Source organism: Podarcis melisellensis (assembly GCF_964234715.1).
Source record: "Podarcis melisellensis genome assembly, chromosome: 1".
NCBI classification, from domain to species: domain Eukaryota; kingdom Metazoa; phylum Chordata; class Lepidosauria; order Squamata; family Lacertidae; genus Podarcis; species Podarcis melisellensis.
In genome coordinates, this window is record NC_138528.1 from 43726692 (window position 1) to 43748625 (window position 21934).

Genomic DNA, 21934 nt, shown 5'->3' on the forward strand with positions numbered 1-21934 from the left:
AAGCAAAGTACAATAGTAGGAGAGGCTTCCCCCCCCCTTTCCATTCCATTCCAACATACCAACTTAGATGTTAAGCCTTCTTCCACTCAGTCTTTTTTTTTTTTTTTTGGCACCTCAGTGGCTGGCTTAATTGGCAGAGTAATTTCTCCCTCCTCGCTCGAAGCATTTCCAAAACTTAAATCCAATTTTTCATCTTAAGAAATGGAACTTGATGCGCTCGCAGAGACAGCGTCCAGGAGAGCCAGACTCTCGAGGGCTTCCATCCAGTTCCCCTAGCCTCTTCTTCCTTACAAAATTGAGACTGGTTTATTGGGCATCCGCGGATCAGACTGTGTCTTCCCATACCCCGGGAAGATTTTGGGAGGCTGATTACTCCCATCTCAGCCTCTAATTACCCCGTGGGAGCCGGAGCGATGGAATTTTCAGCCATCTTCCGTGGTGCCTCAAGTGGAAGTTCAGGTTGTCTCATCTTCACCAGTTGGGATTAGGTACCCTTTTCATCACAGGAAGCTGCAAGCTACCCTCTTTTCCATCTTGTAGCTCTTTCCATCCACAGCCCATACGGTGCATAGTGGTTTTCTCCCACCACCACCCATGCTTCTCCTTCACTCTCTCCTAACTTGTTTCCTTACCTTTCACCTTTAACATTATATCACCTTGCAATCTGACGTTTTCTCCCCAAGTTTCTTTGTTTCTGTTGCCTTGCTCTGTAGCCTTTCTGTGGTCTATAAATCCTTCAAATATCTTTCTGTTCTCTGTCTCAGAGTCCGGCCCTGGATTTCAGCACCCTGCCTTTCGTGTCACCGCTGTGGGTATCTGTATAATGCTTGACAGCCACTGCCATCCTTTCACATCGTGTCCAGCTCACCTGTATCTTCATTTGAGCTATCAGGGATATTGCTCAGCTGGGATAGCTCAGCTGTTAGAGCATGAGACTCTTAATCTCAGGATTGTAAGTTCGAGCCACACGCTGAGCAAAAGATTCCTTCATGGCAGGGGTTTGGACTAGATGACACTCATGGTCCCAACTCTCCAATTCTACGATTCTATGAACGATTCTATGAAAGGTAACACTAACTCCTGTATCCGTCTGAAGATCCCATTTGGGACTTTCTATTAAATTATCACAAGCCATGATCACCTATGACATCACTTTGCGCCGGAATATAAATCCAATTGCCTACTACTCTGGGGAATGATGGTTGATACTGCATGTTGATTCAGGACCTTAAACTGAGCTTTATGCTTACAGTTGCCTACTTCTCAACCTGGGTTAATTCCAGAGTCATGTGCCTATGTACTTTGCAATAGTGGACAGGTATTATTTCATCCATCCTGAAGAAGTTCCAGTTCCAGAAATTATTAATGATGCAGCATTAACTCATCCCTAGGCTGGTTTAGCAGCCTTGGCTGAAACGTATCCCAGCATTGCCTTACTAGTGACTGTTCTGAAGTAATACTGCAATCAAAGTACATGAGACACTGTCTAAAAATATTCCAAAGTCATCTTGAAAATTCCATTTCCAAGTCTATATAATTGCAGTCAAGGGCACAGCTAAGAGCAGGGCTTCTTATTATACTGTGTTGTATGGCGAGGAATGAGAGAACATTGTTTTGCACCATTTTCTTCCCTAACATTTTTCAACACTTTGCCAGCAGGGGGAGTCTCTAGGTAGTTTTTAAAATGTACTGTACTAGCCATTGACCATGACAAATCTGAATAAAAAATAAATACACATAAAGAGATGCCATGCCATGAATAATAGTCTCTATTTAGATCTCTCCCTTACAGTTCAATGCTATATTGTCCAGGGTTTTCTTTCTGATCTTTCTGGCCACCAGAGCAAAAAGGGTGACTTTGTGAGTCACTGAAATGTTAATATCGCTAAGAAGCCATAGGACCTTCTCTGCCAGGGAGAGACATTTTTCTTGTACTGGCTGTCGGGTGAGAAATGGTCTCTTGGGTCCAAAGTATAGTGAAGCCTCTAGGTGAAAAATCCAAAATCAGACAAGGATAGCGAAATTAACCTCTGAGCAACAATTGATAGTCATCCCTAGGCAGACATTAGGAAGAACTTCCTGACAGTAAGAGCTGTTCAACAGTGGAATTTGCTGCCAAGGAGTGTGGTGGAGTCTCCTTCTTTGGAGGTCTTTAAGCAGAGGCTTGACAACCATATGTCAGGAGTGCTCTGATGGTGTTTCCTCCTTTGCAGGGGGTTGGACTTGATGGCCCTTGTGGTCTCTTCCAACTCTATGATTCTATGATTCTATTCTATGATTCTATGACACAGTAGAATCACTATTTAAAATGGGGACTTGGAAATAATTGGAGTTGTTGAGAATGAGAAAATAACTTTTATACTTTCGCTTTTACAGTGGTACCTCTGGTTACGAACTTAATTCATTCCGGAAGTCCGTTCTTAACCTGAAACCATTCTCAACCTGAGGTACCACTTTAGCTAATGGGGCCTCCTGCCACCGGCGTGCAATTTCTGTTCTCATCCTGAGGTAAAATCCCACCTGAGGTACTATTTCTGGGTTAGCAGAGTCTGTAACCTGAAGTGTTTATAACCTGAGGTGTTTGTAACCCGAGTTACCACTGTATTTAGATCGGAGAGGTGGAGAGAACACAACCTGGGAAGTTGTGTCAGGTTCATACTGAGAAGTATGTCCTCTGTTGCCTGTTTTACCACAGCAAATGTCTTATATGATACATTATATAAAGATATTTCCAAAACCTTCCCAAATTTACTTCCTGAAACACTAATTATATTGCAACATGATTCTGAAAAGCTGTGTATCACTTTATTATGCAATCATGTTGTGAGTGTGCTGCAGTAGTGGCATGATGATATTTGTGTTGCAGATACATTGTGAAATCACTGCTGTTAGGGGAACAGATTTGTCCCCAATGCTATGCACAAGGTGAATCCTTTTCTGGATGCAGCAGAGACCTGCATAGGGTCAATAAACTGAGGCTGAACCCTGCTAAGACAGAGATGCTGGGGGGCGGGGCGGTAAGTGAGTCCCAGGTTCAAGAACTGGGGTTTTTGCTTCTTCTAGATGGGGTTGCACTCCCTCTGAAGGAATAGGCATGTAATTTTGCATTGCTCTTGAAACCTTCTTTGTCCTTGAAGGACTTGGTGGTCTCCAGAGCCAAGAGAGCCTATTACCAGTTTCAGCCGGCAAATCGACTACACCCTTTCTGGACAGAGATAGTTTTGCCACTGTGACACATGCACTGGTAACTGCAGCTGGTGTAAGAATGCTGTGCTCTATATGCAGAGTGGTACATCAAGTTCAGTAAATGGAGCCTCATTAGTTTCGCAAAAACCTAACAATCATTGGCACAGGGATGGGTCTCTTTGCTGGCAGCGCTGGCATTATGGGATGCACTTCCTGCTTGGCATTCTGCCAGCTTTTGAAGACACACCTGTCTACATAGAAATTCCCTTCATCTCTTGACCAGAGTCACCTCTTTTAATTACTGTGTTCTTTTAATGGGACTGTTTTATTGCATGTTTGTGTACTTTAATTATGGTTGTCTATATTTCAGTGCTTCTGCAATTTGTTTTTTATAATTGTAAATTGCTTATTTTGGCATTAAGCAGTGCATGCATTAATAAATAACATCAAGATTTATAGGGCCACAAATTATGTGGTAACACGTTAGGAAGAATTCAGTGTCCTTTTCTACTAATTATTCCATCAGTGTAAGCTTGCCAAATGGAACGATGTTCCCCTCTCTTTTCCATGTGCACTATTCTAGGGGTTCTCCTGACCCCTCAAGCCAATTATGGGCTGCATGGGAGAGGAGAAAGGGGGAGCCCCATTGCACAAGCCGAAGTCTTTGTGCAGGCCTTCTGCTGACAACACTCACTTGATGAATCCCACCCATTGTTTATTGTGCTATGATTTACATAGCCCTTATATAGTAGCATAAGCCAGTGACTCCCAACCTCCCCCCCCCGCACCATGGACCACTTAAAAATTGCTGAGGGTCTTGGTAGACCCTCTATGTAACACACTATGCTAGATGATGTTTGGTTTTTAAATATATATATTTTTCTGATGTGCTGTTGACCACCTGAAATGAAGTTCATCCGCAGACCACAATTTGGGGACCCCTGACCTAAGCAAAAGGCAGATATTTGTCCCAGGTCTAAACTAACACTGAGGGAGGGGAGGAAGGCAAGGGTGAGTAAACCCATTTACCTAGGCTTTCTTTCAGTTTTAGATGAAGATGAATGCATTAAGCCAATAGCTTCATAGAAGCAGATCCCCCCCCCCCGCATTTGGGCTGGTGTTTGAAGTAAAAGGGGTGGTATCCTGTAGGTGTTCCTCTTCTTTCTGAAAATTTTTTTTTTTATAAATATTTTATTAGGTTTTTAATAAACAAATTTCCACTTTCAAATACATACTTCCATGAATCCAATGGACTTCCCCCATCTCCCGACCACTGCATTCCCTGTGTAACCAAAACCTCAGCAATTTGTTGACTTGTTTTATACATAACAATATATCTTCCATTTTATCGTGTTATCTGATGTAAACGTTTCGATACAATTGCATTAATTTTTAATTTCCACACAATAAAAATATTTCGTTACCTCACTTCTGTCTTATAGTGTCTTATTTATCAATTCAGAAATTTGCCGATACTGAAGGTATACCTTCCTAGAAAGGAGCATTTTTTAACATTCATACAACTTATAATGCTTTTTCAAATAGTCCTTAAAATTTTTCCAAACTTCCTCCGTTTCTTCTTCTCCCGAGTCTCGAATTCTGCCAGTCATTTCAGCCAACTCCATATAGTCCATCAGCTGCGTCTGCCATTCTTCCAATGTGGGTAGATTTTGTGTCTTCCAGTGCTTTGCCAACAGAATCCTCGCTGCTGTAGTAGCGTACATAAAGAAAGTTCTATCTTTCTTGACCATCCTCTGGTCTACCATGCCCAGAAGGAAGGCCTCCGGTTTCTTAGGTAAGGTGAATCTCAGCACCTTTTTTAGTTCATTATGTATCATTTCCCAGAAGGCCTTCACTTTCGGGCAGGTCCACCAGAGGTGTAAAAATGTCCCTTCCTCTTCCTTACATTTCCAACATTTATTATCGGACAGGTGATATATCTTTGCAAGCTTGACTGGGGTCATGTACCACCGGTATATCATTTTCATAATGTTTTCCTTCAAGGCAGTACATGCCGTGAATTTCATTCCGGTGTTCCATAACCTTTCCCAGTCTTCAAACATAATGTTATGCCCCAAGTCCTGTGCCCACTTTATCATAGAGGATTTGACAATCTCATCCTGTGTGTTCCATTTAAGCAGCAAGTTATACATTCTCGAAATTAGCTTGGATTTTGGCTCAAGCAACTCTGTTTCTAGTTTCGATTTTTCCTCCTGAAAACCCACTTTTTTGTCTGCTTTAAAAACTTCCTGGATTTGAGCATAATGCAACCAATCTCGCACCTTGTTTTTTAACTTTTCCATACTCTGTAACCTCCATTTATCTCCAATTTTTTCAATTATTTCCCAATATTTAGGCCAGTGGGCCTCCATATTGAGTCTTTTACGTGCTTTGGCCTCCATCGGTGAGAGCCACCTCGGAGTTTTACTCTCCAATAAGTCTTTGTATTTTGACCAGACCATGAAAATTGCCCTTCTGACAATATGGTTTTTGAACAATTTATGAACTTTAACCTTGTCATACCACAAATATGCATGCCACCCAAAAGCATTATCAAATCCCTCCAGGTCAAGGACGTCGGTGTTCTCCAATAGGATCCAATCCTTCAACCAGCAGAGGGCTGCAGCTTCGTAATATAACCTCAAGTCCGGCAGGGCAAACCCCCCTCTTTCTTTCGCATCTGTTAGTATTTTAAACTTTATTCGGGGCTTTTTGCCCTGCCAGACAAATTTAGATAAATCCCTCTGCCATTTTCCAAAACATTCCACCTTATCCACGATCTGGAGGGACTGAAACAAAAATAGCATTTTCGGCAATACATTCATCTTTATAGCAGCTATTCTGCCCAACAAGGAAAGTTTTAATCTTGACCATGTTTCCAGATCTCTTTTTATCTCTGACCAACATTTCTCATAGTTGTCCTTAAATAAATTCAAATTTTTGGAGGTCAAGTGCACCCCTAGGTACTTTACTTTTTTAACCACATTTAGTTCTGTTTCTTTTCTGAACTCCTCTATTTCAGTAGTTGTCAAGTTTTTTGCTAAAACTTTAGTTTTTTGTTTATTCAGCTTGAATCCCGCCACCCGACCAAAATCAGAAATTAATTCTAACGCTCTTTTAGTACTAGAGGCTGGCTCCTGTAGTGTTAATACCAAGTCGTCTGCGAAAGCTTTCAGTTTATATTGTTTCTCTCCGACCACAATTCCCTGTGTCAACCGGTCATTTCTAATCATGTTCAGTAGCACCTCCAGGACTGAAATAAACAACAGAGGAGATAGAGGGCACCCCTGTCGTGTCCCTTTTTCAATTTTAAACTCCTCTGTCACCACGTTGTTTACTATCAATTTGGCCTTTTGTTCTGAATAAATTGCTTCTATTCCATTTTCAAACCCCCGCCCTACTCCCATCCTTTCCAAATTTTTCTTCATAAACAGCCAAGAAATGTTGTCAAAGGCCTTCTCCGCATCAATAAAAATCAACACCGCTCTTGTGTTTGAATTAATCTGTAAAAACTCCAAAATGTCAATGATGTTTCTTGTGTTGTCAAATAAATGCCTACCAGGGAGAAAGCCTGCTTGGTCCTTATGAATCACTTCATTTAAGACTTTCTTAAACCTACTTGCCAAAATGTCTGCAAAAATTTTATAATCCACATTTAGGAGTGAGATAGGACGGTAGTTTTTAAGTTGAGTTTTTTCAGATTCTAGTTTTGGGATCAACGTGATGAAGGCTTCTTTCCACGTTTCCGGTGCCTTCCTCCCCTCCATAATCTGGTTGCAAACTTCCAGCAATGGTTGTGTCAATGAGTCCTTCAGTACCTTATAATATTTGGAAGTAAGCCCATCAGGTCCCGGAGATTTGCCCAGTTGGAGGTTCTGAATGGCGCATTCAATTTCTTGGGTTGTAATATTACAGTTCAGGGTTGCTCTCATTTCCTGGGGTATTTTTTGTAATCCATTAGTTATAACAAATTGGTCCACCTCTGAGCTTTTTTGTGGCCTTTGAGAATAGAGTTCTTTGAAATATCTCTGGAAGGACCTTCTAATTTCATCGGGTTTCTGAACCATTCTCCCTTCAATCTCTAGATTTGTAACTGTGTTAAGTTTTTGTCTCTTTTTCAGCTGCCAGGCTAACAATTTTCCACATTTGTTTGCAGATTCAAAGGATCTTTGTTTCATTTGTTTAATTTTCCATTCCACCTCTTGATTTATCAGTTTCGAATATTGTGCCTGGAAAAACTTCACTTCTCTCAATACTTCCTTTGATTTAGGCCTGGATCTCAGTTTTCTCTCTCCTGCTCTTATTTTCTCCAAGATCTTCTCCTTCTTTTCATTCCAGAGTCTTTTTTTAATCGTGTTCTGTTGTATTAGAAACCCTCTTATCACTGCTTTGCTTGCGTCCCAGATTATTCTTTTTTCCACATTTGTCTTTAAGTTTATTTCGAAATAGTCCTTTAAAACTTTTTGGGCCTTCTTAACAATCTCCTGATCTCTTAACAAGGCGTCATTCATTCTCCATCTGAACGATCCGGTTGTATTTAGTCTCAATTCCATTCTCAAGGCGTTGTGGTCGGAGCAGGTTTTTGGGCAGATTTCCACTTTTCTGGTCTTAGGTGCCATCCCTCTAGTTATCCATATTTGGTCGATTCGCGTCCATGTCATATGGGCCTCAGAAAAGAAAGTTCCTTCTTTCCCTAGAGGGTTCTTGATCCTCCATATGTCGATCAAATCCAAATTGTCAGTCATTTCAAAAAAGGTTTTTGGAAGTCTGCCATCTTTCGTTATATTAGCACTTTGTGACTTATCCATATTCACTGAGGCGACACCGTTCATATCTCCCAACATGATAATGTTGTTATAGTCCAAATAGTCCAGCATAATCTCGTGCAGCTTCTTAAAAAATTCCGATTTTCCATCATTTGGGGCGTAGATTCCTAGAATTAAAAACTTTTCTCCTTGTGTCTGGATTTCAATTGCCAAAATTCTGCCCTGTTCGTCTTTGAATACAAATTTTGGGGACAAGTTCTCCTTTGCATAAATCACCACTCCTCTTTTCTTAACTTTATCCGATGAAATAAATTCTTGGCCTAACCTTTTATTGATTAGCACTTTTCTATGGAGTCTTGTCACATGTGTTTCTTGCAGGCAAATAATGTCCAATTGTTCTTTTTTCAAAATATGAAATACTTTTCTGCGTTTTTCTGGAGAATTCCCGCCATTTATATTCCAACTAAGAAGCTGTAGAGACATCCCGGTCTACTTCTTGGGTATCACAGTTGGGTATCTAATTTGTCGTCCTTTTCCGGAAGCTGTGGTGCCGGGCCGCCTCCAGATGGTATGGATCCTGGTGGTAATCCCGGTGGTGGAGGCCAAGAATCTACGGCTCTCTTTTGGAGGTCCTCCTCGTTGTCGTGTAGGAACTTCTGGTGGTCTTCTGGTGTTTTAATTCTTACCTTCTTTCCTTTATAGGTGAATGACAGACCTTGAGGAAATTCCCACCTATAAGGGATTGCGTTGTATCTTAACAATTTGGCCAAGTCTGTGTATGTGGCTCTAAGGTCCAGCAAATATTTAGGAATGTCTCTATAAATTTCTGCCCTTTTACCTTCGACTTCCAGGGATTTTTTAAAGTGTTGGCCTAATATCTTGTCTCTTTCCTCTCTTGTTCTCAAACAAACCAAACAGTCTCTGGACTTATCTTTTTTAACCGATCTTCCCAGTCTGAAGGCCGTCACAATCTTGAAATCTTTATCTTCTTCAACCCCCCAAAATTTAGAAAACAGCTCCGTCAAGAATTTCTCTAGGTTGCCCTGTTCCAGCTCTGGGACAGCCCTCAGCCTAAGATTACATTCCTTACTTTTCAGTTCCACCATTGACAGGTAGGCTTGCTGTTCTCCTACCTGTCTTTTCAGAGGTCTTACTTCCCCTTTGATCTCTTCCACCTTCTTGCACGCTTGCTCAGCTTTTTGATTGGCTTCCGCAGCTAATTTGTAGTTCTCCGCCGTAGCTCCTTGCAGTTTCTCAATAGCCTGAGTGTGCTGCGAAACCTGATCTGTTAACTTGCTGATAGTAGATGTAGCTCTATCAATTTTAGATGACTGATCGTCCACCTTCTTATTCAAAAGTGCCAATTGTTCCAAAATTTGTTTCAAGACTGGATCAGTTCCTCCAGCTGCCATTTCTTCTGTAGCAGGCGTTTCAACTTCCTCCTCCTGCGCCGTCAACACAGTTGGCACCGAGGATCTACGATGATGAATCAAGGTTGTTTGGACAAGCTGTCCAGCTCTCTTGTCTTTTTTCTTTTCTTTAGCTTCCTCAGCTAAAGCTTCCTTAGCTTTAGCTGCTCTTGTTTTCGCTGGGCCACTCATTCCCCAGCTGCTGTTCAAGGTCAAATAGTCTTTCAATCCATGAGAAAGGCAAGTCCAGAGTATAAACAATTAAACCACAAAAAATCCCAATAAGATACAGTTCCCAGACCACTATGCCTCCGCAAATCCACTAGGGGGGGTTTTCAAAGGAAAGAAAGTTTCTTTTCCACCATCAAAGCTCCTACTTCAACTGAAATCCCCAAGTTCAGAAAGGAGGATTTCAGAAAGTTCTGTTTCAAATTAGTGCCACAAGGTAACGGAGAGGTTTCGATGACAGTATTAAAGCGATAGTGTATCCATCAATGCAACAGTTTATGTTAAGAGAAAAGTTTCAGCAGCCTGACAGTACTCATTTGCAACACTGGCAGTCCAATAACTCGGTTATCCCCTTCAATTCCACATCTCTTCACAATAGGAGGAAGATTCTCTAGCACACTGAACCAAAACATTTATTTCTTCACTCTTTTTCGATTTCTAGAAACACACAGTCTATTAATGCCCCTTCTTACTTCTTTCAAGATCTCTTTTTAACGCTTCAGCCCGCATCGGGTTCTTTGCTTTGCTCCGATTAGCAGGACCGGAAGGCGGACTTCCTGTTACTCGCCTCCCGTTTTCAGCCGAAATAGACAAATTTAAGTTAATCCTTAATCAGTTCTTTGGTACCCCTTACTCACGGGTAGATTGCAGCCAATCTCGATGTTTTTCAAGAAGAAAGGTCGGCGCTCATCAGCAACAGCAGCGCGGCTTCACTTCCGCGAAAAGAGCGATGAACTCACAGCGCCGCTCCCCCGTTCACGATCCGGAGCCTCTTACGAGGTCCCTTCCTCGCTTCTGGGGGGGCTTCTGGCACCCGCCGAGTCCCACGGCCACAGGCTCGCTCTGCCTGCGGTTTATCTGGATGGGTCTCCGCTTCGCCGTAGCGGAAGACCCTTTTTCGCGGAGCCCCTCTTCACTGAGTAAAGAGGACCGCCATTGCCGTTTTGCGCCGCCTCCGGAAGTGCTCTTCTTTCTGAAAATTGATACTGTCAACATCTCCACCTAATTACCACTTCTCACAGGGCTAAACAGCCACAAGTTCTATGATTCCATGAAGTTTCTTCACCTAACTAATAACTAATGTGTCCTTCTTGTCCCTTGATCTCTGCACATTCCTCCATGGGCTTTCTAACCTGGTTGGTACTCAGAGCTGAGGTCCAATGATTCAATCAGGGCACTGGCATAGCTGAGCCCTCCTACTAAGATGCTTGCAGGTAGGACTGAAGTGAACACAGTTATGTTTGAGGCTCATTGCAAGCAAAATAAGTAGGACTATGCTCCCTTGGATCCTATGGGCTCCTGCTGCTTCACCCCAAAGTGTGCATTTAGACGGGAAAAGGTGGAGGATGTTCCTAGGCCTTGGTAGAACAACTTTTCCTGCTGACTACAAGTCCCAGAAATCCCAATAGGATTTGCATGTTATTTTGAAGGAGAATTTCCAGTGTACAGTGGGAAAAGATACTCCACCGGGGCCTGGCTTGCAACTGCATGCAAGTAGTCCAAACTTCTGTACTCAGAAATATGCAGAACACCCCAGGAAAAATTCTCTAAGCTTATTGAAACTCTGCTTTCTTCTGTTTTGTCAGCTTTTTGCATGAGTAGGAGGAGCCCTCATGTCCACATTGAAATTTTGCCTAAATATTTTCCTCATTTTTACCTTAACACTGCTTGACATCTTATCTTCTCCTGCTCCAGGTTTACACTGTCATATATCCTGCTCAACTGTCCTGATTTAAGCAGAACATCCCAGAATTACAAAAACCATCCTGGCTACTGATTAAATCAGGCAAAGGCAAACTCCGGCCCTCCAGATGTTTGGGACTACAATTCCCATAATCCCTGGCCACTGGTCCTGTTAGCTAGGGATGATGGGAATTGTTGTCCCAAAACATCTGGAGGGCCGGAGTTTGCCTATGCCTGGATTAGATCCTGGGATGTCACATTTTGGGGGGCCATGTTCTTGAACAAGTCACTTGACTTGTTCAGGAGCATGGCCCCGAAAGACACATATCCCAGTTTTCCTCTGGGACATGTTGGAGGGTATGCAATTGTAGGACCGCATGAACCTCCAATGATTCATTTTGTCACAAATTGCTGCACATTTAAGGAGAGTGGAAAGTCAGCCTCTAGGATGCCCAGTGGCTTTGTGTTCTGCTTTACAGAGGGCAGTCCTCTGTTTGAAGTCCCAGTTCAAAGATTAAAAAAAACCATAAGAAGCAAGAGCAAGGATCTTGGAGCTGCCCATCAGTAGTTCACATCTGAACAGCAGAATAAGAAGCACACTGGTCAGCTTGTCACAGTTATCCCCAGTATGAGGAAATCTGTATACATTTCTGTATACATTATAGTAATTATTTCTAAATTTACACCTAGATATGCACATTGGCACATACTAATTTTATGCAAATCTGTGTATTCTTTTGCCCTCATTTTTAATGTGTAACTATATCCATAACATTACCCTCTCCCCCATTCTATATTTCGGTGTCTATCTCTCAGGAGCATTTATATCTCTGGCCAAACCAGAGGTTTTGGGAAAAAATATGTTGGTATTAAAACAACCCTTTCCCTTTGCTTTACAGATGTAGGTTTGTATGTGTGCAACAGATTGACCTGTGCTGATCATTCTGCCATAGAATTGTGTGTGCGTTCAGTAGGCAGAACATGCATTCTTAAAATACACTGCTTTTCCCCATTTTTTTATTAAATATATCCAGAAGTGGGCCTTTGTAGCTTGCCGTGCCCCTGCTGAAATATGAAACAGTCATCATAAGAGAGGAAATAAATTCCGCTGAAGCCTTCAGATTAATCAGTAATTGTAGCCAACCATTACTTGTTCTTCCGCCTTCCCCACAAGCTCCCCAGTCAATCTATACTGTCTCCATCAATGCCGCCTTTTCCGTTCTACAGCAGAACGCAAAGCCTGCAGAATCAGGTGCTCGTTATTCAAGATGTTGTATTCACTCAGGTTTACTAGCTTGTCAAAATCTTCATCGCTGTATGTGAGGAAGTAAGTATTATATGGTGTCTTCCAGGTGGAAACATCAACATCTCCTGCAGCCATCTCTGCTTCACCCTCGCGTTTCTCGCCTAGGATAAAGAAATGGTGAGTTATGAATGGTTAGATATTTGGCTTATTTCAGAAGCATAAAAAGGTACCCCTGCCCGTACGGGCCAGTCGTGTCCGACTCTAGGGTTGTGCGCCCATCTCACTTAAGAGGCCGGGGGCCAGCGCTGTCTGGAGACACTTCCGGGTCACGTGGCCAGCGTGACGAAGTTGCTCTGGCGAGCCAGCACCAGTGCAGCACACGGAAACGCCGTTTACCTTCCTGCTATAAAGCAGTACCTATTTATCTACTTGCACTTAAAGGTGCTTTCGAACTGTTAGGTGGGCAGGAGCTGGGACCGAAAGACGGGAGCTCACCCCGCCGCGGGGATTCGAACCGCCAACCATGCGATCGGCAAGCCCTAGGCACTGAGGTTTTACCCACAGCGCCACCCGCGTACCTTTTTTCAGAAGCATACATGTGTATTAATCCAATGAGAACGTTCTTAGAATGGTTCATTTACAATTTTGTTTTCATTGTTGTTTTTTTTAAAAAAATAAAAGTAGCACAATTTTAATGTCCTATTTTGATTTGATTTATCAAGCTTGGATATCTCTTTATACTTAAGAGGGCCTCAAAGTAGTTGAGTGTATATAATATAATGAAGTTAATAAAGCATATTAAATAATGCACAATATCATTGTAATTATAAGAACATACACTCAAGGCTGGATTAGTATTTGTTGGCACAACCTTATTCCGACCATGCTAAAGCATGAACAGAAGAAACAAAAGATTTAGTCATGCTTAGAGAGCTCTTATTTTAATCAATGAGACTTACATTAGTGACTAACTTAAGTATCATTGATTTCAGTGGGTCTACTCTTAAGCATGACTAAGTCTGGACCCTGGATCCATTCCAGTGCCTTAGAGCTTGTTGTAGTCAGTCAAGATTCAGAGGTTGAAACTTCAGGGTTGTCACCACAGAGATTTAGTATTTTATTTTAAATATTTTATTTTTAAGATTCATATGCTGCCTTTCAATCAAATGATTTGCACAATGGCTTACAACAGATTGTAACAATTCAGTTCAGAGGAATTAATTGATTTCTCAGTAGTGGGAAAGTCCAGCAAAAATCTCCCCACCTCCAGGAATTGTATTGCCTGACATCACTGGATATAACTGTCACTTAGGGTGGAGTTTATTAGGTATTGCCCATAACTTACCAGGTGCTTTGTAATAACGGAAGGTATCATTCACTAATGGGAAGAAAACCAGGATTGGACAACCAAGGACATCTGATTGATCAAAGTAGTAGCATTCCTTTAGATGTTTCTTGTCTTCTTCCGTAAGGACAACATGTGGAAATGGGATACCTTGCTGGATATAGTACTTGCAAGCTTGCTCTAGGGGCTTCATTCACATGAAAGTTAAAACAAGAGAAGGCAAGAAATGTATGTTAAAAAGCAATCATATGCCACTAAAAAAAATCTATGTGGAAAACAGAGATACCCAGGAAGCACAAGGTAGGAATTAATGAACAGTTCCTTGAATGGGGGAAGTAGAAAGCAGAGTCCCTGCTTTTTAACTTGTTCATAAACCATCTAGAGTTAGGAGTGAGCAGTGAGGCGGCCAGGTTTGCTGATGATACTAAGGTGTTCAGGTTCATGAAAAGTAAAAATCTGGCTAAATGACATCGTAGAAGGTATCGGGGATTGGTTGCAGGCGTGAGTGGTTTGGCAGTGAGCTGATTTCAGCTTGGGTGATGGTTAGGCATTGAGTAAGTTGCATGGAAGTGAGGTTGTAGCCCCTGCCTGCCCCTCCTTGGTAAAGAGTATCCAAAAGGATCCAGGAGGAATGGTTTCTGTCCAATGCCTAGGTGGGAACTAGAGCCATACCACTCCTCCAACAGAGACCACGGGTAGGGGGGACCCCTATTTGATGTAGGTCATAGGCACCCCTTCCAAGATGTGGTTTACACTTAAATGCACTTCCAGCAGAGATGTGCTGGAGTGGAATAGCAATGGCTTTACTCAAGGCCTATGCCAAACCATTCACTGCTGAAACCAATGAAGCTTTGGCGTTATTCAAACCCAAAACCCAATGTGCCAGTGTGGTTATTCGTTTCCCCCAGCTAGGTCACAGGGCCTTGGCACATGGATCCTATAAATGAATATTCTCTAAGCTTGGGAATTAATGACTTAAAGAGGAGGAGCAGACTAAAATTTATGTGAGATGAATTCCCAGGAATTGCCTTGGTAAGATTTTACTTCCATCAACATAATGTATTTTCTTTCATTGCATTAGTCATTGTTTTCTATCTAGCTACCTACTGGAGAATAAAATTTGCATTTAGGATTTTTTTTAAAAAAAAACCAAACCTGTGGTAATGTTTTAAACTTGCTGCAACTCAAAGGGGAAAAAACTGCTGCAGGTTGGTAGATGTGTGATCAGCCATATTTTTTATGCTATCATAAACCTTGTAGCAGTTTTATTACATTCAAGTGGTATGTATTTTTTGTTAAATAGGTAAATAAATATATTATTGTCTTATATAAGTTCTCACCAGAATGTGGTCAAGAAATTCAGATATTTTAGAGCAGGAGTTGCCAGGCTGGTACCCACCAGATGTTGGACTCCAACTTCCATCTGCTCCAACCAACATGGCCAATGGTTAGGGGCGATGGGCACTGTATTCCAACAACATTGGGAGGATACCCCTGATTTATAGTTAGGTGAGGAATCTGTGGCCTTCTGGCTACAGACAGTTAATTAGAGAGGTGACCTTGGGCAATATGTCGCAATGTTTCCACATAAACCTGAAATATATCGCTTAAACAAACAAACAACAACACAAAACCTATTACCAGTGTTTGTGAGCCTGCACTGTAACTCAGATGCACAATGACATCAACTTTCCTCTCTGGCCTTAAAAGTGGTGGGCAACTTGTATTGATGAAAAATCCAGCGTCCACCAGTCCTATAGAGTCTGCATGTTCTGTTAGTTGATTTGGGCGTCCGTCTAACACCGTAGCTGGAAAGGAAATATATTTTTTGCCATCAGAAAAGAATATTTCTGCCTAATGTGGAACCCAAATAAATTAAAATACATAGGGCATTTTTAGCTATGACACTATGGCTGCAGTCATATGCCGCTTACGTAGGAGTAAATTGCACTGGATTAAGGAGAATTCAAATATCACTTAGAGCAGAGTGTGTGGTCTGCTTTCCATAATGGTGGAGAATTGTAGTCCAACCAGGTTTCCTGTCCTATGGGCTTTGGAACCTGTCAGAACCATAGAACTTCACCAACCCTCTTTTGACCTCTCAAAATATTTGTGGGTAAAGCTTCCTAACACAGAAGACAGCCTGCTACCTTTGTCCTTTCTTACTAGGTATATGAATTTAGGATGCAAGCCTACACCAAGTTACCTGGGAATAAAATGAACTCAGTGGGACTTAGTTCTGAGTAATAATAATAATAATAATAATTTAGATCAACAAGATCGAGCCAAATGCTGATGGGGGTGGGAGTGGAATTGCTCCTTTTCTGGAATACTGGGGTATGTTATGAAATTAAACCGCACTGGGGTCAAACCATCTTTCTTGATCTGTCCAGGGGTCATCTGTAGTTTGTTTGTTAATCTCTCAAGAAGAACTGTTTCTCAAACTGTTTATTGTTGTGCCAGAAAAGAAATTCCAGTGTCTGGTTATGTTGCACCTCACTACTTGTAATAACTGGCTTATTAATTCTTTATTATGTAAATCCAGATGGGTGTCTTGAAATATGTTTAATAAAGCTAATTCTGGTTTGACTTCCAATTTTTTATTGTTATTTTATTAATTTCTTGTAATATCAAATTCCAGAAAGGTTGGATTTTGTACATTGCCACCTTCTGAGTATTAATAATAATAATAATAATAATAATAATAATAATAATAATAATAATAATAATTCCATTTATAGGCATCATAATAAAACTGTGAAATAGAACACTGTGAATATAACCAATAAAACAAAACACTAAGTCATTGGACAGTATAATCTAAAACATCTGGAGTCTGGACAAGTCTGGACTACAACTCCCATCAACCCCAGCCAGCATGGATGATGGTCAGGAAAAATGGAAATTGTAGTCCAAAACAGATGGAAGGCACCCAGTAGAGCTATCTAGTTTCATACTGTCAGCGTCAACTGTGTCTGGAAGTGTCTCTCCATGCTCAGGCAGAGGTCCTTGATTATGGAAAGCAAGTGTTCTAATACTGAACAGTGGCTTCAATAGACAACTATATAAACCTGTTTACCTTTCCATCTATTGAAATTTTCATTCTCCAAGTAGTAGTTATGCATCTGAAAACCCTTCAGAAAATTGTGATATTGGGCAACAGAAAAGCGATCAGTCAAGGCCCCTCGGAGCTTATTGGCAAGTTCTCCAGCTGGGACATACATACGGCTCCTTATTTCATATGGCCTTGTAGGTAAATAAGGGTCTTCCTCTGCAACAAGATACAAAAGGTGACAAAATAAGCAGTCACTAACTATGCTCTGATTTGCTGCTAAGCCGAATCTTAGGCAACTCAGTTACCAGCTATATAGGACAGCTATATAGTAGCAAACCCGCTGCAAGAACACTGTAAAAGACAACGTATGGCCCAATCCTAAGCATATTAACTTGGAAGTAAATCCCATTGAGTTTAATGAGATTTGCTTCCTAACAGAGCACTGTAACTTCATACATGTGTCCATATAGGTGCATAACAGTCTCCGACCTTCATCACTACTGACAGCATTGAACCAGATTGCTTTGATATTGTTTTGGCTTCACATTTTCGGCTGAAGTGTCAAAATGGTTAGGCAGTTCAGATACCATGCCAGCAATTCACCTGGCATGTAACCTCCCTTTAAGGGATACACTTGATACATTGTCAAGTTGTCTTCCGAGGTGGACCATGCTATGCGCCTCTGAGACAAATCAAAAGCGAAAGGCATTTTATCCAAAGGTATGGGCACACAACCTTTAACAGGTGGCATGGTAGGATGTTACTCGCCTGACCTCCTACTTACTTGGAGGTAGAAGGGGAGGCAGTTGCAATGCTGGCACAGTGCAAACACGCTAGCAGCAGCACAGCACCATGCCAAACTCTCTGCACCCCTCTATCTCCCAGTAAGCAGCAAGAACACGACTGGCCAGAGATCAGTTGAGGTAGCAGCACCCCACTGTACCCAGCTGCTATTGCATACAGCTATGAGGCTAGTGGCTTCCTTGTTTTCCAGTCTTGCTATATCAAATACATCGTGGCTCATCAGAGACAGGCACCGTCAGTATGCCTTATGTTTTGGCATGTCGCTATTCCACCCATTTAAAGAAGGCTTGCTGCGATGCGCGCGCACACACACACCCCGACTGTTCTTACAGTAAATTATTCAGAAGACCCACAGAGAATGAAAATTGTGCGTCCAAATTGACACCCAATGGTTGTTGTTTTTAAAGGAAAAATAACTCCCAACCTCCATCTCTTAAAGTAGCATATTGGGTCAACCAATTTAACAACAGAGAAATGGAGGAATCAGATGCATGAAGAGGAAAAGCTCACCAATATCTATTAACTTGTCTTGAGTCCATCTGTGCCAGAATTCCTCTGAATCATTAACTCTGTTCCAGATATACAACAAGTTTAAAGAAAATATGCTACTCCACATACCTACAAGGGGAGAGAGAGAGAGTTCACACGAATAAATTTAAGTAAGACCTCAAGGCAAACCAGTTGAGAATGACTCTTATTTTCAGCTTGCTTGGTTCTTCTCAGTCAACCATGAATGCATGAATATGAGCATATTTAACTCAAAACATAGTATAAACTTCTGTTTTTAATGCCCGGGAAGATATACATCAGGCAGATTAACATCTATAAACTGAGCAAATGAATCAAGCTGGGGGATACAGCACAGTCACAACTTTTACTGCTACACTCTCAATGGATGAAATTGTCAGGAGCTCGTCCTACACTCAAGTAGGACCCTGGGAGAGACACATGCCCAGCTGGCATGTTCTCTCCCTCCTGGTCGATCGTGTGGGCGCTTCAAAAGCTTTCTTCAGCTCGAACATCACAGCGACCGATGCCAACAGACATCGGCACACTAAGGGATCCACAGAGTCTTCACAGCTTGCGTGACAGACCTCAGCAACTCAGCATTTTGGCTAATCTAATTTATTTACATATAAACACACATGGAGCACTGCAACATGTCTCCGTCTCTCTCTAGCATCAGACAGCAAAGAGAAAAGGAACAAGGGACAATAGTCCCACTTCACGGAACACAGTAACACAAACATCCTGTCTCCATCACTTCCCACTCTGTGGAGTCAAAACATATACCGTCATGTGATAGACAACAATCCCATGACTGCAGTCATGGAGCAGGAATTCTAACAGAAATATCAGTCTGCACTTGCTTTTGGTTTGCAATCTCGAATGCTGAGTCTGATAAGATATACAAAGAGCAGCATAATTTGAGACTGCTCTTTATATGAAGCTGTGCAGAAATTAAGATGAGCTCACTGTTGGGCATGGGGGTGCTAGGAAACAGTAGACAGCGGGTTGACTCTGAATGCTCTTCAAGGCAGGAAAGAAGCTCCAGAGTTTATAAAGAATGACCATGAGTTATCTCTGTCAAGGTAGAAAGGAGGGTGCATTGTGGTTGGTCCTTCTCTTTCTGCCAGAAAGTAAAGAAAGCAGAAAGTAAAGAAGAAGGCAAAAAGTAAAGCAGAAAGAGCAGTTGTGTTTCCCTTGGATTGTCATTTGCTCCAATTTGGCAGTAAACAGCAGGTTTTCCTGGGGAAAGTGGCAGGACAAAAGGAAAATGCTCAGACATGGACTTGTGCCTATACAGTGTGGCATAAAAGGAAATGGGGGTGAGCCCCATTGCTGGATGTTTTGCTGGGCAAGCAGATCCAAGTTGCATGATGATATTATTATCTCAGTATGCAGCATGACAAAAGCAGTCATTTAAACATGCCCCAGGAAGATGTAGCCCTAAAGCTTGATATGCTCTTTTAAGATGGACCAGATTCTTGGCTGATTAGAGCATGTCCAGACGAGGTGCGGGCCCTCCTGGGGGATATCATCAATTTGTCCCTTGGCACAGGGACATTCCCAGGGGAACTGAAGGAGGCAGTGGTGCGCCCGCTCTTAAAGAAAACATCATTAGATCCTTTAGATCTATCCAATTACTGCCCGGTTTCGAATCTTCCGTTCCTGGGTAAGGTGATTGAGAGAGCGGTTGCTGAACAGCTTGGTGGGTTTCTGGATGAAACATCGGCTCTCGATCCATTCCAGTCCGGCTTCCATGCTGGTCATGGGACCGAGACAGCTCTGGTTGCCCTAACAGATGATCTTCGTAGACAGCTGGATCAAGGCGGGTTGGGGCTGCTGATTCTTTTAGATCTGTCAGCAGCTTTCGACATGGTCGATCACGAACTCCTGGACTACTGCCTTGCCAATGTGGGGAATCCAGGGCACAGTCCTTCAATGGCTGTGCTCGTTTCTCTTTGGTTGGGGACAGAGGGTGGCGCTTGAGGGGGAATTGTCATCACGCCACTCTTGGTGTGTGGAGTACCTCAGGGTGCGATACTCTCCCCAATGCTTTTCAACATCTTTATGCGCCCCCTCACCCAGCTTGTCCGGAGTTTTGGGCTGGGTTGCCATCAGTATGCTGATGACACCCAACTCTATCTGTTGATGGATGGCCATCCTGACTCGGCCCCAGACACAATGACCAGATGTTTGGAAGCTGTGGCTGGATGGTTACGTGGGAGCTGGTTGAAGCTAAATCCTTCGAAGACAGAGGTCCTGTGGCTGGGACGGGATGATATGGGATTGGGTGGGCAACTCCCATCTCTTGCGGGGGCACAATTAGTGCCAGCACCGTCCGTTAAGAGTTTGGGTGTAATCTTCGATACCTCCCTTTCCATGGAGGCCAGATTGCAGCTATAATAAAGGCGGCATTTTTCCATCTCCGCCAAGCTAAGCAGTTGGCTCCTTACCTCTCTCGCCCTGACCTAGCCACTGTGATCCACACGACAGTCACCTCCAGACTGGATTATTGTAACTCGCTCTACGTGGGGCTGCCCTTGAGACTGACCCAGAAACTCCAGCGGGTGCAGAATGCTGCAGCGAGACTCCTTAAGGGGTCTTCACTGCAAGATCACATTCACCCGGTGCTATACCAGCTGCACTGGCTCCCGGTGGAGTACAGGATCAGGTTTAAGGTGCTGGTTTTAACCTTTAAAGCCCTATACGGCCTAGGACCCTCGTACCTACGGGACCGCCTCTCCTGGTATGTCCCACAGAGAAACTTAGGGTCTTCAAATAAAAACATCTTGAAGGTTCAGGCCACAGAGAGGTTAGGCTGGCCTCAACTAGAGCCAGGGCTTTTTCGGCTGTGGCTCCGATCTGGTGAACACTCTGTCACAAGAGACTAGGGCCCTGCAGGACTTGATCTTTCCGCAGGGCCTGCAAGACAGAGCTGTTCCACCAGGCCTTTGGCCAGGGCACAGCCTGACTCCCTTCCTCGGCAATCTTCGCGGAGCTCTGGCCCAATGGTTGCCAGTGGCTTGATTTGAATTAATTTTATAATGAATGATTTTAGAGTGTTGTGTTGTGTTGTATTTTTGTACTGTTTTATTGTTGTTAGCCGCCCTGAGCCCGGCTTTGGCTGGGGAGGGTGGGATATAAATAAAATTTATTATTATTATTATTCAAACCTTTTTCCTTGGCTACAGAAGGGGAACAGAGATGCCACAACAGTAACTACTCCTGCTAATGAGGTTATCACAATACTTTGACGTTCCCATAAGACAGTTAAATACATTACCATGGAGATAGCATATTCGGCTTTCTGGAAGTTTCTTGATCATGCGGCCCATGAAGAATTCACTTCCAAAGTTTTCTGAAGGCACAAATGCTCCGTATTTCAGGAACCCCACCTCATAGGGAGTGAACTCCATCCATTCTACAATCAGAGGAAATGAAATACTGTAAGAGCAGAGAAGGTGACTTTCAAACATAATGAAACTAAGGGCTTACACCGCTTTTCCTAGGCATGGTCTGTACCTTAGAATGCTGTGTTCAAGCAACCCCCCTTTTTTGCCTTGTAAAAACCTGCTCTTTGAAGCTCAAGTGGAGCAAATGGCAATCCACAGACAACTAGAATTGATGCTTGCTCCGAATGAGCTCGAACATGAAGCTTTCAAGTATGGACTTGTGCCTGGAAAGAATGGTGCAAAAGGAAAGTGT

At 42.6% G+C, this 21934-nt stretch overlaps 1 protein-coding gene and 1 long non-coding RNA gene across 2 annotated transcripts in view; one reads left to right on the forward strand and one right to left on the reverse strand.

Annotated features, from left to right (window-relative positions):
* Window positions 1-21934, forward strand: part of LOC309358136 — a 322055-nt gene that overhangs the window by 103197 nt on the left and 196924 nt on the right. The gene's annotated exons all lie outside the window — the stretch shown is intronic.
* LOC309357576 (cytosolic phospholipase A2 epsilon-like) overlaps window positions 12273-21934 on the reverse strand; it is a 39148-nt gene continuing 29486 nt past the window's right edge. The window contains exons 16-21 of the mRNA XM_081889816.1: window positions 21513-21650; window positions 18233-18340; window positions 16943-17134; window positions 15505-15671; window positions 13864-14050; window positions 12273-12679 (exon numbers count right to left, since the gene is read on the reverse strand). Coding sequence (XP_081745942.1) covers window positions 12474-12679; window positions 13864-14050; window positions 15505-15671; window positions 16943-17134; window positions 18233-18340; window positions 21513-21650 — 998 coding nt within the window. The 3' untranslated portion in view covers window positions 12273-12473. The remainder of the gene's footprint in view (window positions 12680-13863; window positions 14051-15504; window positions 15672-16942; window positions 17135-18232; window positions 18341-21512; window positions 21651-21934) is intronic.